General features: G+C 32.9%; 1 protein-coding gene across 1 annotated transcript in view; it reads right to left on the reverse strand.

The window, feature by feature from the left end:
- The window catches only part of COL3A1 (collagen, type III, alpha 1), a 44,518-nt gene extending 20,573 nt beyond the window's left edge, over positions 1 to 23,945 (reverse strand). Inside the window, exons 1-16 of the mRNA XM_006878764.1 lie at positions 23,752 to 23,945; positions 12,058 to 12,260; positions 10,810 to 10,860; positions 10,234 to 10,347; positions 8,879 to 8,956; positions 6,665 to 6,718; positions 6,095 to 6,148; positions 5,299 to 5,352; positions 4,600 to 4,653; positions 4,386 to 4,439; positions 3,405 to 3,458; positions 2,943 to 2,987; positions 2,777 to 2,830; positions 2,298 to 2,342; positions 1,232 to 1,285; positions 623 to 721 (exon numbers count right to left, since the gene is read on the reverse strand). Coding sequence (XP_006878826.1) covers positions 623 to 721; positions 1,232 to 1,285; positions 2,298 to 2,342; positions 2,777 to 2,830; positions 2,943 to 2,987; positions 3,405 to 3,458; positions 4,386 to 4,439; positions 4,600 to 4,653; positions 5,299 to 5,352; positions 6,095 to 6,148; positions 6,665 to 6,718; positions 8,879 to 8,956; positions 10,234 to 10,347; positions 10,810 to 10,860; positions 12,058 to 12,260; positions 23,752 to 23,836 — 1,152 coding nt within the window. The 5' untranslated portion in view covers positions 23,837 to 23,945. The remainder of the gene's footprint in view (positions 1 to 622; positions 722 to 1,231; positions 1,286 to 2,297; positions 2,343 to 2,776; positions 2,831 to 2,942; positions 2,988 to 3,404; positions 3,459 to 4,385; positions 4,440 to 4,599; positions 4,654 to 5,298; positions 5,353 to 6,094; positions 6,149 to 6,664; positions 6,719 to 8,878; positions 8,957 to 10,233; positions 10,348 to 10,809; positions 10,861 to 12,057; positions 12,261 to 23,751) is intronic.
- Positions 23,946 to 24,942: the final 997 nt, after the last annotated feature.

The following is a 24,942-nucleotide window of genomic DNA, read 5'->3' on the forward strand; positions in this document are numbered from 1 at the left end:
CTATAATTCAATTTAAACTCAGCTCAGTTCTGTTGCATCAGGACCAACCCATTGCTGACCCTCCAGCAGGTTTTCAGAGGCTGTAAACCAGACAGAAGGAGATTGCCCATTTTTCTCCCACAGAGCAGCTGGTAAGTTCAAATTGCCCGCCTTTGGTTTGGCAGCACGAATCTTTACCCAGTTGGCCACCACAACTACATAATATTATGCAGGAGAAGAAAGTTCTTGTCCGAGTAAATTAGAGACACTAAGCACTTGTTCTAAATTATTAAACAACAAATTAATATAAGAACCTTATTTATTTTTTAAAAAAATCTTATTTCTTCCTTTGGTTATTCTGACTAGAAATTAGTTAGGGCACAGTCTCAAAAATGTCAGATGACTTTTGCAGCCTCCATTTTACTCTGTGCCATAGAAGCATGATATAAATATATTCCAGATGAGTCCGTACTGAGCCATTTTTGGCAGGAATTAAATTAGTATTTATCACGACTAGTAGAGTCTTTGCAGAACAGTGATAAATAGTTTCTTAAGAGGGTAATTTTAAACAACAGCAACATTAAAATACAAAAGTTACAAGTGTGGAATATTATCCTTCTCAATAGTCATATTAGCTACTTACAGGAGGACCTTGAGCACCAGCATGTCCCTGAGGTCCAGGTTCTCCTCTTTGTCCAGGGGAGCCATTTGAACCAGGAGACCCTGCAGGTCCAACTTCACCCTACAGAATAAAATAGAGGGGTAAAACAATGGTAACTATATGTATAAGCCTATATATCTTCACTTTTCCAAAAAGTGAGAGGGAAACCCCAGAAGAATCATTAGAAGCAATATCAGGAGAATGGTGATAATAAGAAACATTTTAAGATCAAGAATAGGATTTTAAAGATCTATACTATATGAAATAAATCTTTTTTCATTGATAACAAAAGTTCTTCTCAAAAGAAAGTTCAATTTGCCTTCAATATATGCTTAGATTCCTCAAGGACATAAACAAACAAAAGACCCTATGGCACTCAAGTTGATTTTGACAGGTAGTAACACTACAGGACAGAATGGAACTGCACCGTTACGTTTCCAAGGCTGTAATCCTTACAGAAGCAGATTACTGTGTCTACTTCACCAGAGCACTGGTGAGTCCAAACTGCTGAACTTTTGATTAGCAGCTAAGCAGTTTAAGTCCTGCACATTGTCAGGGCTCCTAGTCACTTGCAGAAATACATATATTTACCTTAGCACCAGGGGAACCAGGGAATCCCGCAGTTCCAGGAGGACCAGGAGGACCCTAAAAAGTGAAATACAATTTTATGAGTTAAATACAAGTCAAGAAAATTAAAGGTGACACAATGATTAATAATATATAAGCCCATATAAAATAGAACATTTTTTGTGGATAGATTATGCAGAATATCCAAAAGTATTGGCATCAAGTGACTTTTAATTACCCTAAGGGACACAATAGAATTAGCACATAGGGTTACCAAGGCTGCAACCCACTTATTTAGAAGTAGATCGCCCCACCTTTCTCCCACATAATAATAAACACTATTCATGAAGAAATACTGACTGGAGAAGTAAGGTAATAAAGAGAGAAACCTAGTTAGAAAATCTGAATTTCTCCCGATTTGTTATTTACTCTGCAATTTGTATAGATTTCTTAGGGCTGAGCTTTTCGACTGTCATCTCTAAAATAAAGATAATATTGTTGTTGTGTGCCATTGGGTTGGAAACGATCCATAGCTGACCCTCCAGCAGGTTTTCAAAGGCAGTAAAGTACATGAGAGAAGAGTGCCCATTCTTCTCCCATATAGCAGCTGGTAGCCTTTGTGATTGGATTGCAGCCTCTTAACAGAGGCCACCAAGCTTTCCAAAGAGAACATTTTAACTTACTTTTCAGTTTTCTGTTAGTTTTTATATCGAATACTTGATATGAACTAGCATGGTAAGAACCATATGTTAACAACTGGTCATCTACATTAAGGAGTGTGAGAATCTAGATTTTTATGAGTTCAGTGAAGCACTTATGAATGATTTTGAGTGTCCACAACATAAGAGAGATATATAATTTGTAATGAATAAATTTGGAAGCAGGAGTGGCATCCACTTCTTAAATAACATGCCTCCAGAAACTCTATGAACTCTATAAATGTTGATGGTTGTAGAGGGGCTTCAGGCCTTTTGTTTATAGATTCACTATGAGTCTTGCTCAACTTGATGGCAATCAACTACAACAACAACAATTAATTATTTCTCATTATCCTAGAACAAAGCAGAATTAAATTTGAAAAGTTACTTACTGGTTGACCATCACTACCACGAGCACCATCATTGCCTCGAGACCCCTACAAAAATAAAAAAAGAAGAAAATTGTTTCACACATTTTCTCAATTCTGAAACCTGTCACAGCTAAAACTTTGATAGAATTTCTAACTCAATGACTTTGAAATTTCTGAAGTACATTAAAGTATTATTAATGATAGATGTTTCCAACTGTAAAAATTCTAAACCAAATTATAATGTTCTACATAGGATTAGATGATTCTGTGTTTTAAAGAACTGAATGTGCATATGTATATCTAATAATACAAGCCATATTAAAAGAAAAGAGATACTAATCATAAAAGATGTCTTCCTATCCCTATGTTTGAAATAACAATGTTATGAATGTTACAAAAGCAATGTTTTCTTGGAGAATTCCAAAGCCTTGAAACCCCACGGAAATTTTTATATCTGTCACTTTGGGTTGTAACTAGACAATGTTGATGATAATACTCACTGCAGCTCCAGGAAGCCCAGGGCGCCCTCTTTCACCAGGAGCCCCTCTTGGACCCTATGGAGTAAAATAACAAATAGATTTTATGTTGAAGCCTATAATAAGAGTTTATTTGTGAGGAAGGATGTTAACAGTAAAACTGAAAATGTCAAGGCACGAACATATTTACCATTGGTCCAGGAGATCCATTTTCACCAGGAAGACCATTTTCACCCTAGAGAGACAGGAAATATACTATTGTTTTGTGCTGGAGAGATAGAATTTTCTTTTAGCACAATATATTGCAAAGAGATTAGTACAGAACGGAAAAGGTTGATGTTAACAAATCAAATTTTTTATCACATTATAAAAGAAAAAAATATCAGTTCCTGCATTTTAGTAATTTTAAGGACTATCTAGAAAGTACCAGTGGTCTGTACTGGGATTTTCACTAGATTTTACTTGGACACTACAATTTAACTTTCATTGAAACTTTAGTAGAATGTCTCAATTTATCATCAATATTTACCTTCTAGAGGATAAATTCAGGTGAATTTAAAAAAAAGTTAAACTCTAAACCATGACTTTAAAATATAGTTATATTATTAATAAACTAATGAGTTTGTGAAAATGTAATTTTCTTTTCTATTACCTTTAATCCAGGAGCACCTGTTTCACCCTTTTCTCCATTTCGTCCATCAAAGCCCTATGAAATACATGAAAAATTGGTTAAAAAAACCATTATCTGTTAATGATATAGAATGGCTCATAAACTCTAGGCTCAATCTTCCAAAACTGATTTTTAGTACCTAGAAAAATTTTCAACATTAGCATAAATAGTTTAAGATGTTTTTAAATGGTTGAAAGGTGTTTGACATTTATAGCAAAAGGGGCTAGAACTTAGTCCAATTGGCAAACTGCTTCAAGTATAGAGCAGATAAGTATAAGCACATAACCTTTAAAGGTCTTTTCTATTTTAAGTTGCTAGGTTTTGATTCCGTTGATTGAATCTACTTGATAAATCTACAATAGAATAAAGTTGCCTAGATTCAATGAAAAACAGAGTTGTGTGTATGTATAAATGCAGCTTGTTATTGTTTATTGTCATCCAGTTCAACCCGACTCCTAGTGACTCTATAAACAAAAGTCCTGAAGCCTTTCTATAACTATTGTCGTTTCTCCAAGTTTACAGAGTTTCTTTTCCAGAGGCATGTTGTTTAGGAAGTGAATGCCACTCCTGCTTCCAAACCTGTCTTAAACTGGGAGCTCCACCAAACACTATCCACCATGGGCAGCCATTATCACATTTGACCCTCAGTGGCACAAGTTTCAGCATCACAGCAAACCCAGATTACCTCAGTGCAGCAAATTGACAGAGGAGTGCTGTACCACTTAGAAGGAAAATGTAGCTTGGTAAAATAAAATTCACAGAATTTTATTTTTCTACAGAAATGTTGTAAAATAGTTCAAAGATTAATCATATGAATGAAATAATTTCATTAAGAAATCAATTATCTTTGTATAAAAGAAAATAAAGTGACCATTTTGGTGACATACTAGATTATTTCTCAAAATTAGTTAGGCACATAAACCCAGATAAGAGAACTCATAGTCAACTTAAAGCTGTACTTACTCTGTGGCCTTTCATACCGGGGAACCCAGGCATGCCAGCAGGACCTTTGAGACCCTAAAAAGAATTAATAGTAAAAGTAGTCATCAACCTGCCAACAGAATTTTAATCTAGTAGTAAAATATCTGCTTTTTTAAATTAATTTCATTATATAACAATTTTTAAGCTACGCTAGTTATTATTGCTCCAAGTGGTTTCTTGGATGATTGAGACTTACTGGAGGTCCCGGCAGCCCTCGCTCTCCAGTTCTCCCAGGTCTTCCTGATTCCCCCTGTGTGGAAGAATAGAGAACGTACAGGGGGCTTACATCTGAGAAAATCCATCACTGACAATTAGGGAAAAATTCATGTTGCTTTTTTCTGGTCAGTGTCTCATGAAGAAAGTTGGACTAAAAATAAAATTACTAGGTTACTTTTTCATAGAAGTAATGCGGACATGTATAAATGGAAAGATAAAGCTGATATCTCACTTTGATTATTAATATGATTATCTATCGAGACAATGAAAAGAATTTGCCAACGGAAATGAAATAAGAAAACATAATAATAATGATCTTTAAAAACTTTCAAGTTCTTAAATTTTGGTATGGATTTCTTCTTCATAAGAGCAAAGAGGGGGAAAAGTTATATTTGCTCCATTTTATATTCACTGGCTAAATCTTCTTCACTGGTTAAATCTTCTTGAGTAACAGCACATTTGAGGGTTCTATTTAGTCTAGAATTCAATAAATGGTAAAACTAGCTTTGAGAATATAATACAAATGATCAAAGGTTAATTTAAAAAAGCTAAAATGTGATAATCATACCAGCGATTTTCTGAATAAAATTTCCCTCTGAGATTCTGAAAACCAATACCAGCTATTTAAATAACTCCATGTGAACTCTGTTGTTACCAATATTTATCCTTACAAACTTACATCTTTTCCAGCAGGGCCAGTTGGACCAACAGCACCAGGAGGTCCTGGAGGGCCCTGAAAAATAAGGAAAAAATTTTAAAAATAACACCACCACCAAAACAAGACCAACATGAAATATATTTGTAAGCTTTCCTGTTATTTCAACTTATTATTACTTATTTTGTTAACACACTTAGAAAGTTATATAAAATATATTTCATGTTGTTCATTAACACTCATGTACTATCATTCCTATATGTAATATTTATTGCTTATTAATCTTTTAAAATGTGTATTAAAGCATCCTGTATGTATACTTTATAAATGTGCATTTATAAATCCATGTACTAAAAACCTATATTTCTAAGTATCTTGAAACATTACAAGAAACCATACTTGCTTTTTTACGCTATGTATCCTCTTGGAGGATGCCATTAATTTATGCTTATTTCTGTCAAATTAAGCTTAAAAATAATACATCAGAAAAGTAACTATAATGGTGAATTGAGTGGTTAGAGGGAAAATTCTACATTTAATAGAGAAAGGGTCTATATTAAAACTGGGAGATGAACTATTATGGTGGCTAATAAGTCAGGAAATTGAGTAGTGAGTATCTCCTAAAGATGTACAATATTTAAAAAAACTCAAAAGGTCTTGTAAATTAGTTCAACTATCACAGAAATGATATTTATTTTTTTAACATTTATTCTACTTTTGGAGCGATATATAGCTATATTTTACAAACAGAAAGTGTTTACTATATGGAATTTTTTTTCTCTCTTTTTTTAAATTAAATACAGATTTAATCATTACTTACTGCAGGACCAGCTTGTCCAGGTTCACCAGGGGGACCTTGGTATCCAGGAGAACCCTAAGATTAAATAATAAGTGAATATTTTGAAGGTGATATAGTGTTCAGATATACATTTCCATTTCAAAAACAGTAAGAAATCAGGATTTGTGAGTGTAAGTAGCAAACTTAATTGCAGTTTCTAAAGACTGACTTATTTTTTTATAATAAAATTAATTTATTCCAGTTCATTCCATTGTGTTAACACGTTGCCACAAATGACTGCAAATATGTTTCTAGGCACAGTCTTCAATTTACAAAGTGTGTGGCAACGTGTTAAATTGAAAATGAATGTTTCAACCTGAAGCCGTATAACATGTAAATAAAAAAGAAAAAAGTGGCTTAACACAACCAAGGTTTTAATGATTAGCACTCATTAATGAAGAGTATTAAAAATATCATTTCAGCACCTTTAAAGGAATGAGGGGTTTTTTGGTTAGACTTTATTCATGTTGAGAATAGAAAAATAAAACAGGCATTTATATTACTGGGTACAGTAAACATGAGAAAGAAAGCACCACTAAGGGCTATACTTACAGGGGAACCAGGGTGACCAGATGTACCAGGGGGACCAGGAGGGCCTGGGGGGCCCTGGAATGCAAATTTACATAATTAATACAAAATAAAGGCATTTGTAAGATACTTTATTTATACATCAAAGATAAACTATCAGGAATAATATTGACATCTTTAATAACTATTCAGTATTACTTATTTGAGTTCTACAAAGATGGTGTCACTAAGAACTTATTCCTAAAATGAAATTTCCACAGATATTTAAAAGGGATATATGATTAGGTATTATTGTCGTGACAGGAGTCCAGAACAAAGGCTGCATAGTGGAGTGGACTTTGGGGGTGGAATTGTATAATAATGAAAGAATTTTTCTTTTACTTTTCAAAGAGAAGAGTGAATTGAGGGGAGCAGTGGGCAGGGAGAAAAGTGCAACAATGAATGAATGGAAATCCAAAGTCTCTGTAAACTTTCATTTAAATTAATTAAAAAAATTAAAAAATATTCATAATGCTTTAAAACATTGACATGAATTTCTTAAAAAGGTGGTACTTTAAAATATGAAATATGAAAGATTTCCATTTAAAATTCTATGAGAATCTCTGCAAAATGAGGATAATACTGACACTTGTGAAGAATCAGTATTTCACCTGGCAACTAAATTTAGTGTGGAAATAATGTTTATCTACTTTTTCATTAACCAAGTATTCCAAGTTTCTAAAGGCATTGGGGGAAAGCAGAATATTCATTACTATACTGATAGAAATACCACAGAATTATATTAGTATAGAGATTTCATAAATAGAATAGCGCTCACTTGTAACTGCTTGCTTTCTCATTGTCCAAAAATAGAAATTAAACTAGAAAATCTTTAATGTTACAGTATAGAATTTTATATACTGATAACCAATTTATAAATCAACAGTTTGTTATTAAATATTGTCTTGTAATTTCTTTTCCTGGATAAGAAAAAGTAGTAGTGCATAATGGTATAGAGCATCATGTACTTCTAACTGAAAGGTTCGATTCCACGAGCCACTCCCAGGAAGAAAGAAAGGCACTTTACTCTTGTTATGATTTTTGGCCTTGGAAGCTTGATAGAAGATCACGGTAATGTTGACTGAAGACAATGAGGTTAGAGTGGAATTTTTGTTTTGTCTTTTAAAAAATGTAAAGCTAATTTGAAATATACGATGAATAATAGGAATATTTGTTCATTTTTGTTCTTTGGTGTGCTAAACCTATTTTTGCTTAAATGAATATAATTCTCTCTGGATTAGAAATAGAAAAAAAGGGGAGGGAATCACAACCCTTAAAATGATAGAGGTTTGTGAAGTTTTTTATTCTAATTTAATTTACAAAATTTCTTTAAATGGTTATTTTGATCTATTGGCTATGATTTTGTCCTAATAATTTTGGAAATCGTAAATAAGAGAATTCAGTACTATTATTATGTTTTCATTTACCCTTGTATACATCACTACTTACAGTGAAATTTTTCACCTCTATCATCAATTTTTATAAGAGGTTGTGCTATAACAAGGGCCATTTACATGAAATATTGTATTTCATGTGCATATTCCCTGGTTAAGATACTTTTTGATATTTCTTTTATCAAAATCCTAGTCCATTTAAACTGATGGAAACCCTTTTAATAAAATATAAATATCTTCTACTGATAATAGGTGAAGTATTGAAGACTCAAAATTCTTGAAATATTTATTTGACTTTAAAATTTGAAATAAAACAGATTATTATACTTGATATTCATCACTTGCATAATTATCTAGAAATCAGTGTTTTATATATGGGAAACAAAAAAGAATTCTGAATGACTTAGCTAAAAAAAAAATTAAAATGAAATTTAATTTAAAGATAAGAACTATACAAGTGTATGGGACATAAGCCTGAAGGCTGGTGGATCCTTAATAAAGGTAGGTGGTTGTTCAAGAAAGAAGGAATGGCAAAATAGTCACGGAAATACAGGTGTTAGTTTAAAAAATGAGTTATGAAGCAAATAAACATAAAATAAAAAAATAAAGTTGTAAAAAAAGTAAAGTTGAAGGAAGAACACAATGATGCCACCATTTGCATATCATTGAAGACTGTTTTATACAATTTCATAACAATATTGTATTCCTAAATGAGCAACTATTGAAGAGTTAATGAACTAAAATATTGTTAATATTTTAACATTAGAGTTAATGCTCTAAAATATTGAGAAACATTTGTACATACAGCTGGTCCAGGATATCCTCCCATTGCTCCTCCACCACCAGCCTTGACATCATATGAATCAAACTGAGGAGAATAGTTCTGTACCAAAGATATCAGACAGACATATGCTTCAGAATATATTGATCATGGTTCTTTTCAAAAGCATTTAAATAAGTGCATATAATTTTAACTGACAGTGTCTGCATTCCAGAAGATGTAGCATGTTTGGGATGAATATTTTTAAAGTTGTTTATTCTCTAGCTTTAGGTATTAGCTATCTTACAGAAATACAATTTGTTCAACCAACTTTATGCAGTGTGACTTCTAAATAATCTCTTTCTACTACTATTTCTAAGCAATTCTTTTAACATATAAACTTAGGCTCATTGACTGAGCTTAAGTGAACCTTGAGATCATACAATTTTCTCTTTTTGAACAACAACAAAATGGATGTGTTCTATGACTTTCCCTTATGGTCAATGGTACAAGTAAATTCCATGTGTCTTGACTTCTTTGTGTGAGTGTGTGTGTGTGTGTGTGTGTGTATATGTGTGTCTTGACTTCTAATCTATGTAATTCACTCCAAAAGTAAATGCCCTATAGAGAAACAGAAAGGCTGAAATTTTTACTGGTTTTCATTGGAACATATGTTCGGTTTGGGATCTAGAGATAGATTTTTTTTTTGTTATCAGGATAAGAATTAATTAAAAGATATCCTTAATTCTTGATGATTGAATTTTGAAAAGCTTTTTATTAAATGGAGATTGGTGTGGATGGTGTTTTTTAATTTCTTTTAATTCCATGCAGTACAGATTTCCTTTTTATATATGTATTTCTGTGTAGTTTGCAAGCAGTTAGTTGGTTGCATGCTATTCTGGACAAACAGGTTGTACATTGAAATCTTTTCAAAGTAGCTATGTAGTAAGAAGAAGTCAGCAAACACAGTGTTTCAACTGCTGTTTATGCAAACATTGAGAAGCTTTACCTTCAGAGTCAGAAAGGAAATAGAGGACAGGGTAACAATTTCTAAATTCTCTAGGTTACTGTTCCTGTTTGGAATTGAGGGTTCATTTCTCAACTGGATCATCTTCTGAGAAGTTAAGAGATTTTGCAAAGATATAACAATAAAACTATTACTATTATAAATAGAAGGATTTGAAATGTACTTGGGACCTTGCATATATAAGCACTAAATAACAATTTGCTAAACATAAAATACAGAAGCAAGCGATTCAACAGCATATAACAACAACAACAAACAAAATTAGAAAACCCACAACTGTGAGATATAATACACACACACACTCACACAAGTGTGTGTGTAAAAGAAGAATAATCCATTAGTTTTAAAAAGGTATCATTTTGTAGTTTATTACCTGACCACCACTGGGACATGACTGACAGATTCCAGGTGCACCAGGAGGACCAGGCAAACCTGGTTGTCCGGGAAGACCAGGGTCACCATTTCTCCCCGGAATACCAGGAGGACCCTAGTTAGAGAAATAAATCAATAATCAAATAAATAAATAAATCACAGATTAAAGAAAACCCAAACAGTAAAAAGCTCTAGTAATTCAGAATCATTATTAGATTGAAGCTTCTCTATTAGAGAAAAATCAATAAAAGTGAAAAAATATAAATAATGCCTTTTATAACCACTTCATATGACTAATTTTATTTGTATTTCATTCTTTTTTACTACTGACTTCTGTTTTTCATTTGGACTATGAAGACAGAGAAGTACATAACATTTGGGAAATTTAAATCTATACATATACAATCTGGGACTCTGTAATTTTATATCTTTATACTTTATATGATACTCAAACAAGTATGTCAATTTTGAAAGTTCAAATCTGTGAGAAAAATAACAAGAAAGATAAAGAAACTATTGGAACTATGACTAATATGCATTGCATTACATCTCATTTCACTAAAGAATATATACTTACTGGATCTCCCTTCGGGCCTTGAACCACCTGGCCATTGGTAGGGCGAGTAGGCTAAAACGTGGAAAATATACAGATTAAAGTAGATAAAATAACAAATGACCATGAAATTTACCCTAAATTCATATTCATATCTTAATCCTAATCACATTTAACCTCTAATTCTTTAATTCAAATGTTCACTTTTTATTTGTAATATAATGTGATTGACAGACATGGCATATTCTTCTTAGGCTGCTAATATGAATAATTTAACAGTACTTGTATTTTTTATAAAGAACACATCCTTAAGCAAGGAGAAAAAACATTCCTAAAATATATAACATACTGGGAGTCACTGGATTTTAACCTGTATTTTCTATTACTCATTTTCTTACTGTAAGTCCAACTCTTCAGCCCATGAGATTTTTCACAGGAAAGATATTTATGCTGTCCAAGATCTAGACATATCAGTTTTGTTGTTAATATATATTGAATGAGATATGTTATAGCACTTACAAAAAGTAATATCTCACTTATTGTAGGTGAGATAAAATATTCAGTTAGAAACTTGAAAAATAGTAAGGCATATATTAAACACATATTTGAGATACAATTTTAGCTCTATTAAAATAATTAAATAATATGAAAAGAGAATACACTACAAACATTTGCACATAATTTTGTTCAAGTTCTTGGAATAGTTTAAAGGGGATATTTATCTGGGCTATTACAAGATGTTCAAAGTAGTCATAGTCAGTGACCCAGCATTACTTAGTATATCTACCTTGCTCTTTTTAAATTTTTCTTGTTGAGAACATGCCAAAGGGAATACAATATTTGTGTTACTATGTTATCTTAGTTGGTATGATTCTTTAGAATATAAAACACCTTATCCAATGCTGTTTAAAGTAATGTCAATGGAGTCAACTTGAGCTAATACTGTCTTTCCCAGGCATTTCAAAATTTAATTAGGGAAGAAAATATCTTACTCAGCAAAATTTTACTCATAAGGTTGGTGTCCCAAATGGAATATAAAATGTCTTTTACATCAGACATATTTGCTAAATAACTGTGATGATTAATATTATTATGAAGAGATACATACATTATGCATGACTCCAAGTACTGGTGGAATTATTTATAAATAAGTAACATAATGAAAGGATAAACTGAGGCAAAGATTGTTAAATGATCAAAATATGATACAGAAGTTATTCATAGGAATATATTTGTCTTGAAGGTTTGACATTTTTTAAAACAAAATCTTACAGTTATTGGAGGTTGTGGACAAACTGCACAGCATTCTCCAAATGGGATCTCTGGGTTTGGACAGTCTAAATCTTGGTCGTCACATATTATTTCATCACAGAGAACAGATCCTGAGTCGCAGACACATATTTGGCATGGTTCCGGCTTCCAGACATCTCTATCTGCATAGCTCTGACCAAGATGGGAGCATGCTCCTTCAACAACTAGGAAAGAAGTTAGATGGTGTGATGCTTTTTATAGGTTTTGCTAAAATTCTATTTTAAATTTTAAATTATTTTAAAATTCTTCCATGACTATGTGCAGCAGCTAATTTACAGTCATTCTCTTTTTAATTTGAAAACAAGTATTTTCATTTTTCCAGTAATGAAGATATATTCACAAAGACATTTCTGTTAATTCTGAGGTAAGAGATGAAATATTGCAAGAACATTCACTTTAAGAATATATAAGTTTCTGTTAATTCTGAGGTAAGAGATGAAATATTGTAAGAACATTGACTTAAAGAATAAATAAGTCTCTTTTATTGGTCAAGTAAAGGCTCTGGGGTGTCCTACTGGTAAGAAGCTGCATTGCAATCCCCAAGGTGAGCAATTCAATTCCACCTGCTGTTGTGTAGGAGAAAGATGGGCAATTTCTTGTGTGATTTACTGCTTCTGAAAACCCACTGGAAGGCCAATTATGAGTCAGTTCCAACTTGAAGGCATACAACAACAGTGATTTAACTTTGTGGTTTGGATTCCATTTTGTTGTAAGTAGAAAAAGACAATTTTCATTTTATATATAGTGATTTCAAAAGGCTTGCCTGTTTTGTTGTTTTTTTTTTTTAGAATTTATATTTCTAACATATTTCTTGGAAATGCTCAAAGACTCAGAGCCATCATTTACGAATATTCAGCACACAGACTAGGTATATACTTAAGTTATGACTACACACAAATTACACTTTTAAGCCCAAAATGTCAAACCAGAGATATTTTTTTTTCTTACATAGTTTACCTTGTTGTAAATCCTAGATCTGTTTATTTAATTCACCAATATTTGAATACCATGTAAACTTTTTTCAAGACCAAAGGTATTTTAATTTTGTGTCTTAGTAAGAATTTAAGACCAATCAACATAATGCGAGTACTTTGACATACATCTATTGATTGTATTGAAAAGAAATCTTTCTACCCAATTAATATTCTTTGTTTTAACAGAAGATGGAATCATTAAACAAAAAGATACGGTTGTCTCCAATTCAGAGAAGTTTATGGATTTTATTAACCTAGCTGATACACTCAGGGGAAAATTAGCCTACTATTGGCAGAATAAATAAAAAGTATTTTCAAATATTCCTGGAGAAACATTAGCAAAGCTATGTATAGTTCTCTGGGCAATAATAGCTCATTTACTATGGGATTGTATATTTCATATTACATATTGATATAAAAAGGTTTTCAAATAATTTTTTAAAAAGGAAAAAGGAAAACAAACATCTCTTTTTTCCTTTAAAAGAAATACATATTGGCATGAAATAAGTAAAAATAATAGGGAAAAATATGAATCAGTACCATACATATTTGTGGCTTAAAATGGTAAAAAACTTGCTTCCACCAAGATTTTAGAGTTGCTTTCTAATTATATGTTAGGTCCTGAAATTTCAGCAGCTATTAACAATGAATCAGCTTAGAGTTTGCCAGCATAAAACCTGGTATCAATTCTTAAGGCATTAGCTGTGGATTGTGGTTAAATACAATTTCAGTTCTTAAAGATTATTGTGATAGCTTGCCAGTATTTGAATAAATAATATATCTAAACATCTGCAAAAATTTTTGCAAACAAAAAATGGCATACTGTCCAGAACTTTCATGAAACAGTGAAATTATATTTTCGCAAAGACAAGATCTTTGAAATATCTGGTGAAAGAGGCCTCCTTAACAGGAAGAAAATGGTTTAACTACAGCTTGTGCTGCATTGAAGCCAAAAGGCCTTTGAATGGATTCTGATATTTTTTTCTCCTCCAACCTGGATATTACATACATAAGGCTTGCCTTTTAAAAGTTCCTGTTTCAATCTTCTCTCACTGATTAATGTTTTGTGTGAATATTTTTGGTTTAAATGCTTAGATAGTGTAAGTAATATTCAGAAGGAAAATAATTTCAGGACCTACAGACTCTATAAAGAACTAAATTGGACTTGATTTCCTATTTCCATTTATGTGGGTAGAAATAGCTTTAATGACCTTGTGCAATATTCTCAGTTGGTTCAGAAAGTTTAAGGGCCATTCATGTTCTGTGTTACAATTTCCCAATGTGTTTTGTATGTAATAAAAGAGAGTTAGATTGCTTTACTGGAATTTTAAATATATTAGAAATAATCTGTTTATTTGGTAATGTTCGTCTAGTGTTTCTTCCATGTTTAAAATAAATTAGAACATTTGCATAATACATTGTTTAAGCTTTTAAGAGCATTCCTTTGTAGTTATGAACATAAAAACTGAATGCCAAATGCTTACTTCAAAGCAAGAAGACCTATTAGAATGTAGCTTTGCAAGATGATTTTAATAAAAAAGTGTTTCTTTATATTCTATGTCTGATAATTTTAACAGAGTCTGGGCAATTAATTTATTCTCCAAGGAAAATTAAAATTTAAAAACTACATAGATTGATTTGCAGAAAAGGTCTACTTAAAACCTACATTTTGGTTTGCAGAAAAGGCCTGAAAATTTCATAAGAAGGAAGATTATTTAGTAAAATTTAAGTATACTCATTGATTATTGCTGTGCTCCTTCTTTAATCTACTTAAAAATCTTCAATTCATTTATGTGAAATGTTCTTGTAGATTAATTTGTTCTCATTAATAATCTGAACTTAAAGTTTCTCCTCACCCTTGATAATATCACTAGTTTAAATCAATTATATCTACAGTTTTGTCTCTGGATCAGAAATTTCTCTAAATTTACATATACCTGTGCTATAAAATATCACTGTTGAATGCTTATGGCACAGTAGAGATAAATGAGGGTAGCAGTTAAAGCTAAATTCAAGTATTTCATTTTTAAAATATCTCCTCTTCCTATGTCTCAAATGTTAGAATGACCTTAAACCATTTATTTTCTGTACATTTATCTTCCTGTGCTTATGTCTTTGTCATTATATCACTAGTTATACTGGGGTTTTCATTTGTCTGTAAATTATTAAAGACATGAACACAACCCTTTTTTATTAAAAAATTACATACATTTATTATGATTAATGTATATATGATCCTATACAAATAAAAATTGCTGTTTAGCCTCTTAACAACTCATTAGAAATCACATAGTTGGCAGGTTTTTTCTCCAACCAAAGAGCAAACATTATTATAAAGGCTGAGGTAGTCTAGTGCACTTTTCTTTTTTTAAAGTTTTTATTCTTAGAATAATATTTTTTAGTTCACTTGCTAGTGATGTTAATAAGATGTATGATTTGTTTTACTTTCAACAGTAAATGTCCAAGCCAAAGAAGAAAATTGGATTGCTTGAAAAAGAACAATTATTTCCGTTTTATTGGCATGTTGTTGTGTGCATCAAGTCGGAATCAACTCAAATCTGACTGTCCAGTGGGTTTTCAGAGGCAGCTAATCATAAGGGAGGAGATTTCCCATCCTCCCGTGGAGGCCCTCGTGGATTGGAACCGCATGTCTCTGTATGCAATGCAGCTTCTTACCACTAGGACCCCAGAGAGTTTATTTCACAGGCATTTGGGAAGAAATTTGGCTCTCCTCAAAAGTCGGCGTCTGTAGCAACCTGTGAATGAAAATCAGAACTTTTTGGTTTTCTTAAATTTCTATTGCTCCACTTCAATCACCCTTGTAGATATAAAATAAAATAGAGAATCTTGTGCAGTTCCTAAACACATTGGTATGTTCTTGAAAAAATATCACTGGACAGCAAATTCTACAGGTATCTAAACATTCTGACAAAATGTATTATGGTTCTTGTATGCATGGAAAATCAAGATAGAGTAAAGAAGAGAATGTTTTCTTTGCAAGAAGAATAACTTTTTCTAAGGTTTTGTGGTATTTTGAAATGGATGGAAGAGCAAATGGGATCTAGAAATATTGCCATTTCATATTTTCCCTATCTCTTCTGGGATATCAGCATTGTTGAGAAACTTAAGCATACATAAGTTATAAAACTTTTTACAGTAATACTATTTAGAAGGTGCAAATAATCTCATTTTATTATGTAAAAATAGAATTTTAAGTTACTCCTTTTTTATTATTCAAACTAAATTTCCTTGTTCCAATTTGCAGATAATTTTTAGTCCATCTCTCATGTCATTTTGTGTTTTGGTCCCTGTTGCAAAACACAATTCAGAAATAAATGTATAAGTAATGAATAAAACAATAAAGTAACGAATTAAACAAAATTATCTCCATACTGGGCATATGAGATAAAATTAACTGAGTATATGACATAATACACTTTTATTGGTTTTTACTTTCCATTTCTCTTTTTTTCAGTACTTTGGAAAAAAATAAAACCAAGAAACCTAATCCCCGGTGTTTAGATATTCTTAACACATTATCTTTGCTGTTGTTGTTTGCATTATTCATGTATTTCTTTAGGTTAACTTTATAGATTATTTTTTCTGTTGTAACTAAAATCAGATTATGCTTGTTTTGGGCCATTTTTGAAGTAAAAATAATATTCTTAAAACATTCAGTTCAACCTTTCATTTAACTTCAGTGACAACTCCCTCCCCCCTCTTCTTTTTGAAGACTTCTCTGGGAAAGATGTTCTTTAATCTGAAAGTCTAAAAGTAAGAGATAAAACAAATTATCATAACATTACATTGGAAAGTTGAATATTTTCTACGTATAGTTATATAGAATTCAGAGTTTCCAATTGAAATATGTTTTACTTTATGATTATACTAATGCCTAGAGAACATACATTTTTATTAAATATGGTTTTACTTATGGGTTGGAGTATTTTATAATATATTAGATAAGATAACAGAAAATATTTTGAAGGAAATATTCATAAGTCTATGTAGATAAACCTTTTAAAAAAATTTTAAAGTGCTATTTTACTTGAACAAGAGAGTCTGCTTATTCTTGTTCTCACCGAAAAGAAAAAAATAAATTATCATTTCTAGATGTTTCTGTCTTCTGTTTTACAGATACAGACTGTTTATAATTCTAATTAATTTACTTGTAATTAATATTTTATCCTGCCAAAATTTTTTAAAACCCCAGAATTAGAAAATGAAAAAATATTATAAATCTAATAATCAACTTTTATATCTGTAATTTGTTTGATTCATGCCAAACATATGTGTGCTGTTCTGTGAAGCTGGCAAACATCCTACTGATGATAGAAGGAGAAATTGTGCCTTTGGGCTGTGGTGCTTGAGGGGAGTATTGAATATACTATGAAATGCTAAGAGAACAAGCAGGTTCATCCTAGAGAGGATGAAACCAGGCTACTCTTTGGAGGCAAGGATTCTGAAGATCTGTCAGACATACTTTAGACATGTTGCAAGGTGGGACCAGTCCTTGGAGAGGGACGTTATGTTTGGAAGGGAGGAGAGACAACAGAAGAGAGGAAGACCCTCGATGAGATGCATTGACTTAGTCACTGGGGTAGTGGGAGTAGGTATGTCAGGTGTGTCAGAGATAATAAGGTGGGCTTAGAATAGAGCAGGGTTCAAAGCTGTTGTACACAGGGTCACTATGAGTTGCAGGTGACGTGGCGGCACATAACAACAATCAGAATTTGACAACTTACCTTCTTTAACACTAAATAACTATTATTGTTATTATTTATTGCCTTTGAGTAAACTGGGACTCATTATGATCCATGTGTACATAGTTTATATCCTTCTTCAAAGTAATTTTGTTTGTCACTTTGATAAAACTGGGAGTAGGTAGCACTTATGGACTCTCTCTGTGTGGTAGGCAATGCAGTGCTTTACACAGCTATTTTATTCCATCTTCTCAATGGTCCAAAGGATTGAATGTTAATATAAGTCTTATTTAAAAATGGAAAATGTCAGAAACAGAGGAAATGTCAGAAACTATCCCATGATCATATAGTAGAAAGTAAAGCTAAGATTTGAACCTTGAAAGATTATACAACATTCTAGATTATACTAGGTTTTATCTCCTCTCTGCTTGCCAAAGACTGTGTAGGACTAAAAAGGCCGGCTTCAATGCTTTGTTATACACATTTTTTAAAAAAAATCTGCTCTCAAAATAGGAAGGCAGCATCTGGAGTTGAGTTCTATTATTTATTTTTCCTCTTCTTAAGGAGTTAAACTGTGAGGTCTCCCTAACAACAACCAGACCACCAACGTGATTAAACAGATTCAGAAAGCCAGCGTACATTTTACCACATCCAGAGAAACAGCAAACTCAAAACACACACACACAAATTGTAATGCACCAGGCTTCTGTGTGTCATGCAATCACTATGCTTAAAAATTTTTTATTAACTGATTTTCAGGAATAGAACTACTAAAGGTTTCATAGTAATGAATTCATAATTTTATTAACCTTTCCCTCTAAAGCATGCTATGAAAATCCAAAGAAACGGTTTTCTGATTTCAATTTGTTTGAGAAGTGTATTCATATTTGCCTGTTTCCATGTCAAATACTACAGAAAAGAACACTTCAGAAACAGAGATATCACTGTTCTGAAGTAAGCACTTCTCAATGTTAGTTTTCAAAGAAAACTTTTACTTACAAGTTTTACCTTTTGCTTGTACTCTATTACATCTTTTGAACATTTTGATTTCTACTCCTCTTGAACTTTTCATTTTCTTCACAAAAAAGTTTTAAAAGTGATTTTTGACCTCGGTCATGGAAAATGCCAGTGTTTTATTAGTTAACGAGAAAGGAATTCACTTCTTCTGTGTTTTCATTAGACACAGACAGACATTCTGGTGTTTAATGTCACTCTCTGAGCTGCAGTTAACAAATGATTTGTATAAGAAAAGCTATCTCATTTTTTCCGTTGTCATCTTGATGAGAAACATACAAAGATTTTTCCCTTTTAAAACTCTGAATCTTTTCTAAACCTTAGAATCTTGAGATATTTTATCCATTAATTTATTTTTTAGTTTAGGAAATAATGGGACTAAGGGGGTTTTTTTGGGGTTCCCTAAGAAAATAGTTTAGAAGAAACAAGAAATTGAGATGTTTCCAGAAAGATCTGAGATGGTTCCAGAAAGTCATTGTAGTCTTGGAAACTTTACAAATGGTACTCAGATCCAGCTAGAAAGCAACATCTTTCATCTTCATAGTTTTGACTTTTAAGTAATTCTCTTTAATCTCTTCAAGGTGGTGACAGCATTTGATGTTTCAGAATGAAAGAACTGGACTGCATAAAAGAGTCATCCTCAGTGGGAACCAGAGAGTTTCAATAGATGACACTCCTCTATCAGTGACAGTTCATAGATGGAATAAGATTAAGATGTGGAACCTCTCTGAGGTTCCCTGGTGGCCTAGAAAAAAGTTGTCAAAACAAAGGCAGGTGGTTTGAACCCAGCTGCTGCTCTTCAGAAGACAGATGGACTATCTGCTACCATATATTTTATAGCCTGTAAGTTAGAGTCATCTGTGAATTGGTTTGGACTTGCAAGCAGTGAGTTTAAGTTCTTTGAATTTGTTTTCTTCTCAGACTTAACTGAACTCCTGCCAAATTAGCAGCAAATTCAATATCACATCAATTTAGTAGCCTGAATTATTTAAAAGGCATATATTTTTAGCATTGTCTTTCTTTCCCAGAATTGTTCCAAGGGCATTGCTTTTAATACATAGAAAGCTAAAATGTTTAATTGCAGAATTTCATGAACTTACTTATTGGCATTGATATCACCTGATATAAAATACTTTTGAGATGCTAAAGAAATACAAGACATCATGAATAAAGAGCACAAATTTTGTGTCATCAATATTTTATTTACTTACAATTTACATGATCCAAACTGATGATGGTATCTGGTTAAATCATAAATTTCTGGAACTCTTTTTTAAAAATAAGATTACCAAGTTAAAAGTTGTTCATTAAACAGAAATATCTACTCCTTTGTTATCTTTGTGAATGTATTATCTCATATTTTCTGTGACAATAGTGTAGTCTTAGTTATCTCCATGGAATGAGAAGTAGTTGTAAAAATAAGAAACTGAGACAATATATGCTTTGTGTTCCCTAGTTATGTAAGGGTTTAATAAAAATTCAGCTCTGGTTTTAACTCTGTATTAGCTAAAGCTCTGAATGCATCTTATATCAATGACACTGAACTAAGTTTTCTCTCCTCTTCAAAGAACCACTGTTTCTAATGCTATGCTACATTTCCCCCATCTACTCCTATGCTTGATTATATGAGGAACACAATCAGAAAGTTAATTTCTATTTGACTGATTACCATTTCTTAAACATAATGGAAAATAGATTTACATAACAACTAAAGATATATTCTTGAACTCACAGTTTTGTCATTCTGACACAAATATAACTCAAAATTTATTTTAATGGAATTATTGATGTAGCAAAATAGAGAAGTCTTAATATTGGAACATACTTAATTAACCTAAAATTCCTCTTCCAGCTCTAATGAAGCAATTTTACTTAGTAACACCCATCTAGGCATTTTTTATCCAAAAAACAGTAAAAAAAAATACTTCTATCTGATAAAGTCTCCATTAGATATTTGAAATATATTTTTTTAATTCATATAAACCGTTTTGAAAACAGTCTTAATACTTAAGCATTTTTAAAGTCTAATTATTACAAGTGTGTGTCCGTATGAGACAACGGGATGCTCATATTTAAGAGAATGACATTTAATAGTAAAATGAATACATTTAGTATTTTAAAACTTCATATAAAATAGTACCAAACTCAGCTCTGGTTATGTACTGCTGGGTAGAAACCAACGCCTAGCTGATTCTCCTGGAAGTTTTCAAAGGCAGTAAATTAAGCAGAAGAAAACTGTCCAACTTCCCCACCCCCCACCTCCCGCGAATCAGCTGGTGGATTCGAACTGTGGGCATTTGGCTAGGCAACTCAATTCCTCACCACTAAGCCATCAAAACTCCAGACCCAGCTCAGTTAGGGAACATTAATTCTGTTGTTTATGGGAAAGGTACTTTGCTGTCAGCCACTAGGTGGCGATACTTCACGCTAAAGTTAACCCTGTTTTTATAAAGTGCTGTGACTTTGCTTTCTCACTGGAAGAAGAAAAGAAATTAAGTAGAAATTTCACAAATATGTAAAAAAGGAACAAATTTCTTTTGGAGGACATGTTTTATGATCTAAGAAGTTAGCGAAAAAAAAAAAAAAAGAAGTTAGCGTTCTTTAGAGTTGCGCTCTTTCTCGCGAGGGATTTTTAAGGCAGATACAAGAACTCTCCACCCCAGAACGCCTATCTGGCTACTTTCAAAGTGTTGTAACCTGGATCCTGTTCGATACGCTTCTCACTAACAGAATCCCTTTCTAAAACCTAGTTGGAAAATGAGAAGTATTATTCAAAACACTTAAATAACTTCATTTTGTTTTCACGAGAAAGAGAATGCTGAACTTTTGAGTTTAGAAACACATAAATAGCAAAATTGGATAGCTAGTATTTTAAGTAGCTAGAGAGAAGGGGCTGGGGAGGCTTGTTTAAAATATGTATATGTAGGTACCAAAGTTTTCCTGCTCCTTTCTAAAGATAGTTTCCTCCTTCTGTCTAAAGATGGTTCAATAAAAAAAAAAATAAAAATCATATTTGTAATATTCTGCAAACCATTGTTGTGAAGTGTCTTCAAGTGGAATGAGACTTATAGTGGCCCTATGGACATCAGATCTGAACCCTGTCCGATCCTGCGTCATCCTCATCATCTCTGACGTACTTCAGTCCCTTGCTGCAGCTACTATGTCAGTCCATCTCCTTGAGGGTCTTCCTCTCTTTGCTGACCCTGGACTGTTTCAAGCATCATGTCCTTTTCCAAGGATTAACCTCTCCTTACAACATGCCCTAAATATGTGAAATAAAGCTTCACCATTCTTGTCACAAAGGAGTAAACACTTGGAACCCAAACTCAAGGGTTTGTAATCTTTTCCATAAGTGGAAACGGTCATTCCTCCACACCCCTCCTCCCCCCTTTCCCTCCCTGGCCCGCAAAATCAGGAGAATGTGATAGCTTTAGCAAAATTAAAAATCTAGATTAGGTGGGATGATAGAGTCTTCTGGTATTTTAACTGAAGACTGGAGACTGTAACATTTTTTTTGGGCGGGGCAACATGGCGGGAGGGGGAGGAGACTGAAAGAAGAGGAGGAGGAGGATGAAGGGGAGGAGTGATGGGAAGAGGAAGAGACTGCAGGGGTGAGGCCCAGGGGTGGGGTGGTAAGTGGAGGAAAGAAAAGGAGGTTCCAAAGTAGCCCAAAGGGGTGGGGAGGTGAAGAGGGGGAAGAAAGGAGAGGAGGGATGAGAAGAGGGATGGAAGGAAACAAGGGATGAGAATTTTTTTCTTTTATGGCCATGAGCTGAACATGACTCTGAAGAGAAGGCATTGTGTCCCCCCTCCCGCTTGCACTCAGTACTTGTGAGAACACTACAGATCATGGGTGTGAAAATAAAATTGACTCTTTTACACAGTTTGCAAAAGCCAAAGATTGAAAATATAAATCGATTCAGTTCTGTGCAAATAAAACTTAAGTATGTAATGATTTGACTATCTCAAAACGTAAAACGTTTTCATATTTATTTTATATGTAGTATCTTACTCCAGTTTACCCAGTAATTTCATGGCTACAAAGAACACGTGAGTTAATATAAATAATTTTTTAAAAATTTTAAAATTTCTGGAGGAAAATAGAACTGGAAATAATTTCATATACTTAATAGAAAATCCATCCTATTAACTTGATGTTAAACAATCCTGGTACCTTTACCTTGTATGTAGAAAAGTAAAAATATTCCTGCTGCAAGCATCATTTATAAAATGATCGTTATTATTATATCATTCATTAATGCAAGTGCAATTGAAAGGTAGATCATGCAACAGTTACTACTACCTCCTTCACAATATATGATTAGAAAATATGCATTAAATAATCCTGTTTTATCAACATCAGAAAAATAGGAATGATGACACTTTTCTAACATTTTGAACATGCTTAAAGAATGTCGGTAGATCTTGCTAGCATTGTAAAGGAGTATGTTCAACGATGCTGACAATGTATAGTATTTTCTTGTAGAATAGTTCTAAAGCATGTTATTTTTAAAGCACATTTTCTTACTGGGAAAACAATGCTCAGTATTCTATTCTCACAAAGGACGAAGCATATAGGAAAACATGAAAGTATTACAAGAGACCAGTAACTTCCAGATTGCCTAGGGAAGCATTCCAAGATGTTAACAATCCAGGAAGGGAAGTTTTTAAAAGCCATATTAAAAGTTTCCAGTGGCTTAAACATGAAAACAAGCTAGTACAAGAACATTTTCCTTTAACCACTCAGTGATCTTTTAAACATTCAAATGACAAAACTCTTTTTTTTCAAACAAATGTAAAAACACTATCATCATCGGTTCAATGTTGCACAGTTAAGACTTTATGGAGGACAGGATCACATTTACAAGACTGATCTCCCCACCCCCCCACCCCCCATTATACCTATTTGTTGGGAAAAGTTTAGACAAAAGACACAGAGTTTCTTGAAATCAGAACCTACTCACCTTCTTGGGTCTGTTGTGCCAAAATAGCAGTGGGAAGAAGCAGAGTGAGAAGTAGCCAGGTCCCCTTTTGCACAAAGCTCATCATGTCTAAATAACAGACATGAGACTCTTTGTGAAAAAGGAGAAAAGAAAAGCAGCTCAGAGTAGCACCATCAGTTGTTCCCTGCCCTTCAGCACCGGGCCCGTCATAAAACTCAGCCACTGAGATTGCTTTGCTTTAGCCTTAAATAGGAAAAAGTTTGGCTTCTCTCACTTTCCAGCCCCTTTCTGAAATATGAGAGCAGCACCCATCCCCTTAGCAGTAAAAGAAATGATTAATATTTCTCTTCCCCCTTATAGAAGACACAACCCACAAAGCCAGGAAAACAGCACATCTGGAGCCTGTGTGTGTGTCTGCTATGTAGAACTTATGACATATTTCACTCTTTTCGGTATGTGTGTATAACATATGCACATATACTGGAATTCTCTGCCTTGTGTTTTGATGTAACAATTAAGTGTGTGTTGTTTTATTTCCCTTCATGATATTGCATTCACAATACCATATAAGCTTAAGAAATTGCATGATGCCCATTTCTTGGGCATGGTTATTTGCAAACTGTCTTCCAAGAAGATATTTCTATTGGTATTTTGCCAGAATCCACCCTAACTCGATTTACAGAGGGAACTGTTAAGAGATTAAAAAGAGTAAAAGCCTCTGTTTTGTCCCTTTCTCTGATCCATTCACCCTTGGTTCTGGACATTAAATTTCAAACAACTGTCAAAAAGACTTATATGTTTAAATGATATCCTAAAAGTTAAATACTTATCTAAGAGTTTCTCCATTGCTCACAATATTTTTTTCTTTTAGTAAGCCAAACAGGGTCTTTGTTTTGTTTTAGGGTGGAGTTCTTTGTTGTTGTTGCTGAGATTTCCAATTTTTATGTTACTTATGTAAAAATTCAGCCTCTTCATGTTGATTTTATAGGAAACTTGAAAAGAAACAACTTAACACATCATGGTAAAAAAAAATGTTGGGTGCAGTTATGTTGACTTTAGACTTATAGGGATCCCATGTGGCAAAATTGAAAAGCCTGCTAGGGTTTTCTAGGCTACGATCTTGATGTGAGTAGATCCTTTATCCCATGGAGTTGCTGAGTGAGTTTAAACTGCTAATTTTTCTGTTAGCAGCCAAACATTTAACCAATGGTT

The sequence above is a fragment of the Elephantulus edwardii genome, unplaced genomic scaffold (genome assembly GCF_000299155.1).
Source record: "Elephantulus edwardii isolate Elephantulus edwardi_28Jun2011 unplaced genomic scaffold, EleEdw1.0 scaffold00001, whole genome shotgun sequence".
In the NCBI taxonomy this organism is placed as follows: Eukaryota; Metazoa; Chordata; class Mammalia; order Macroscelidea; family Macroscelididae; genus Elephantulus; species Elephantulus edwardii.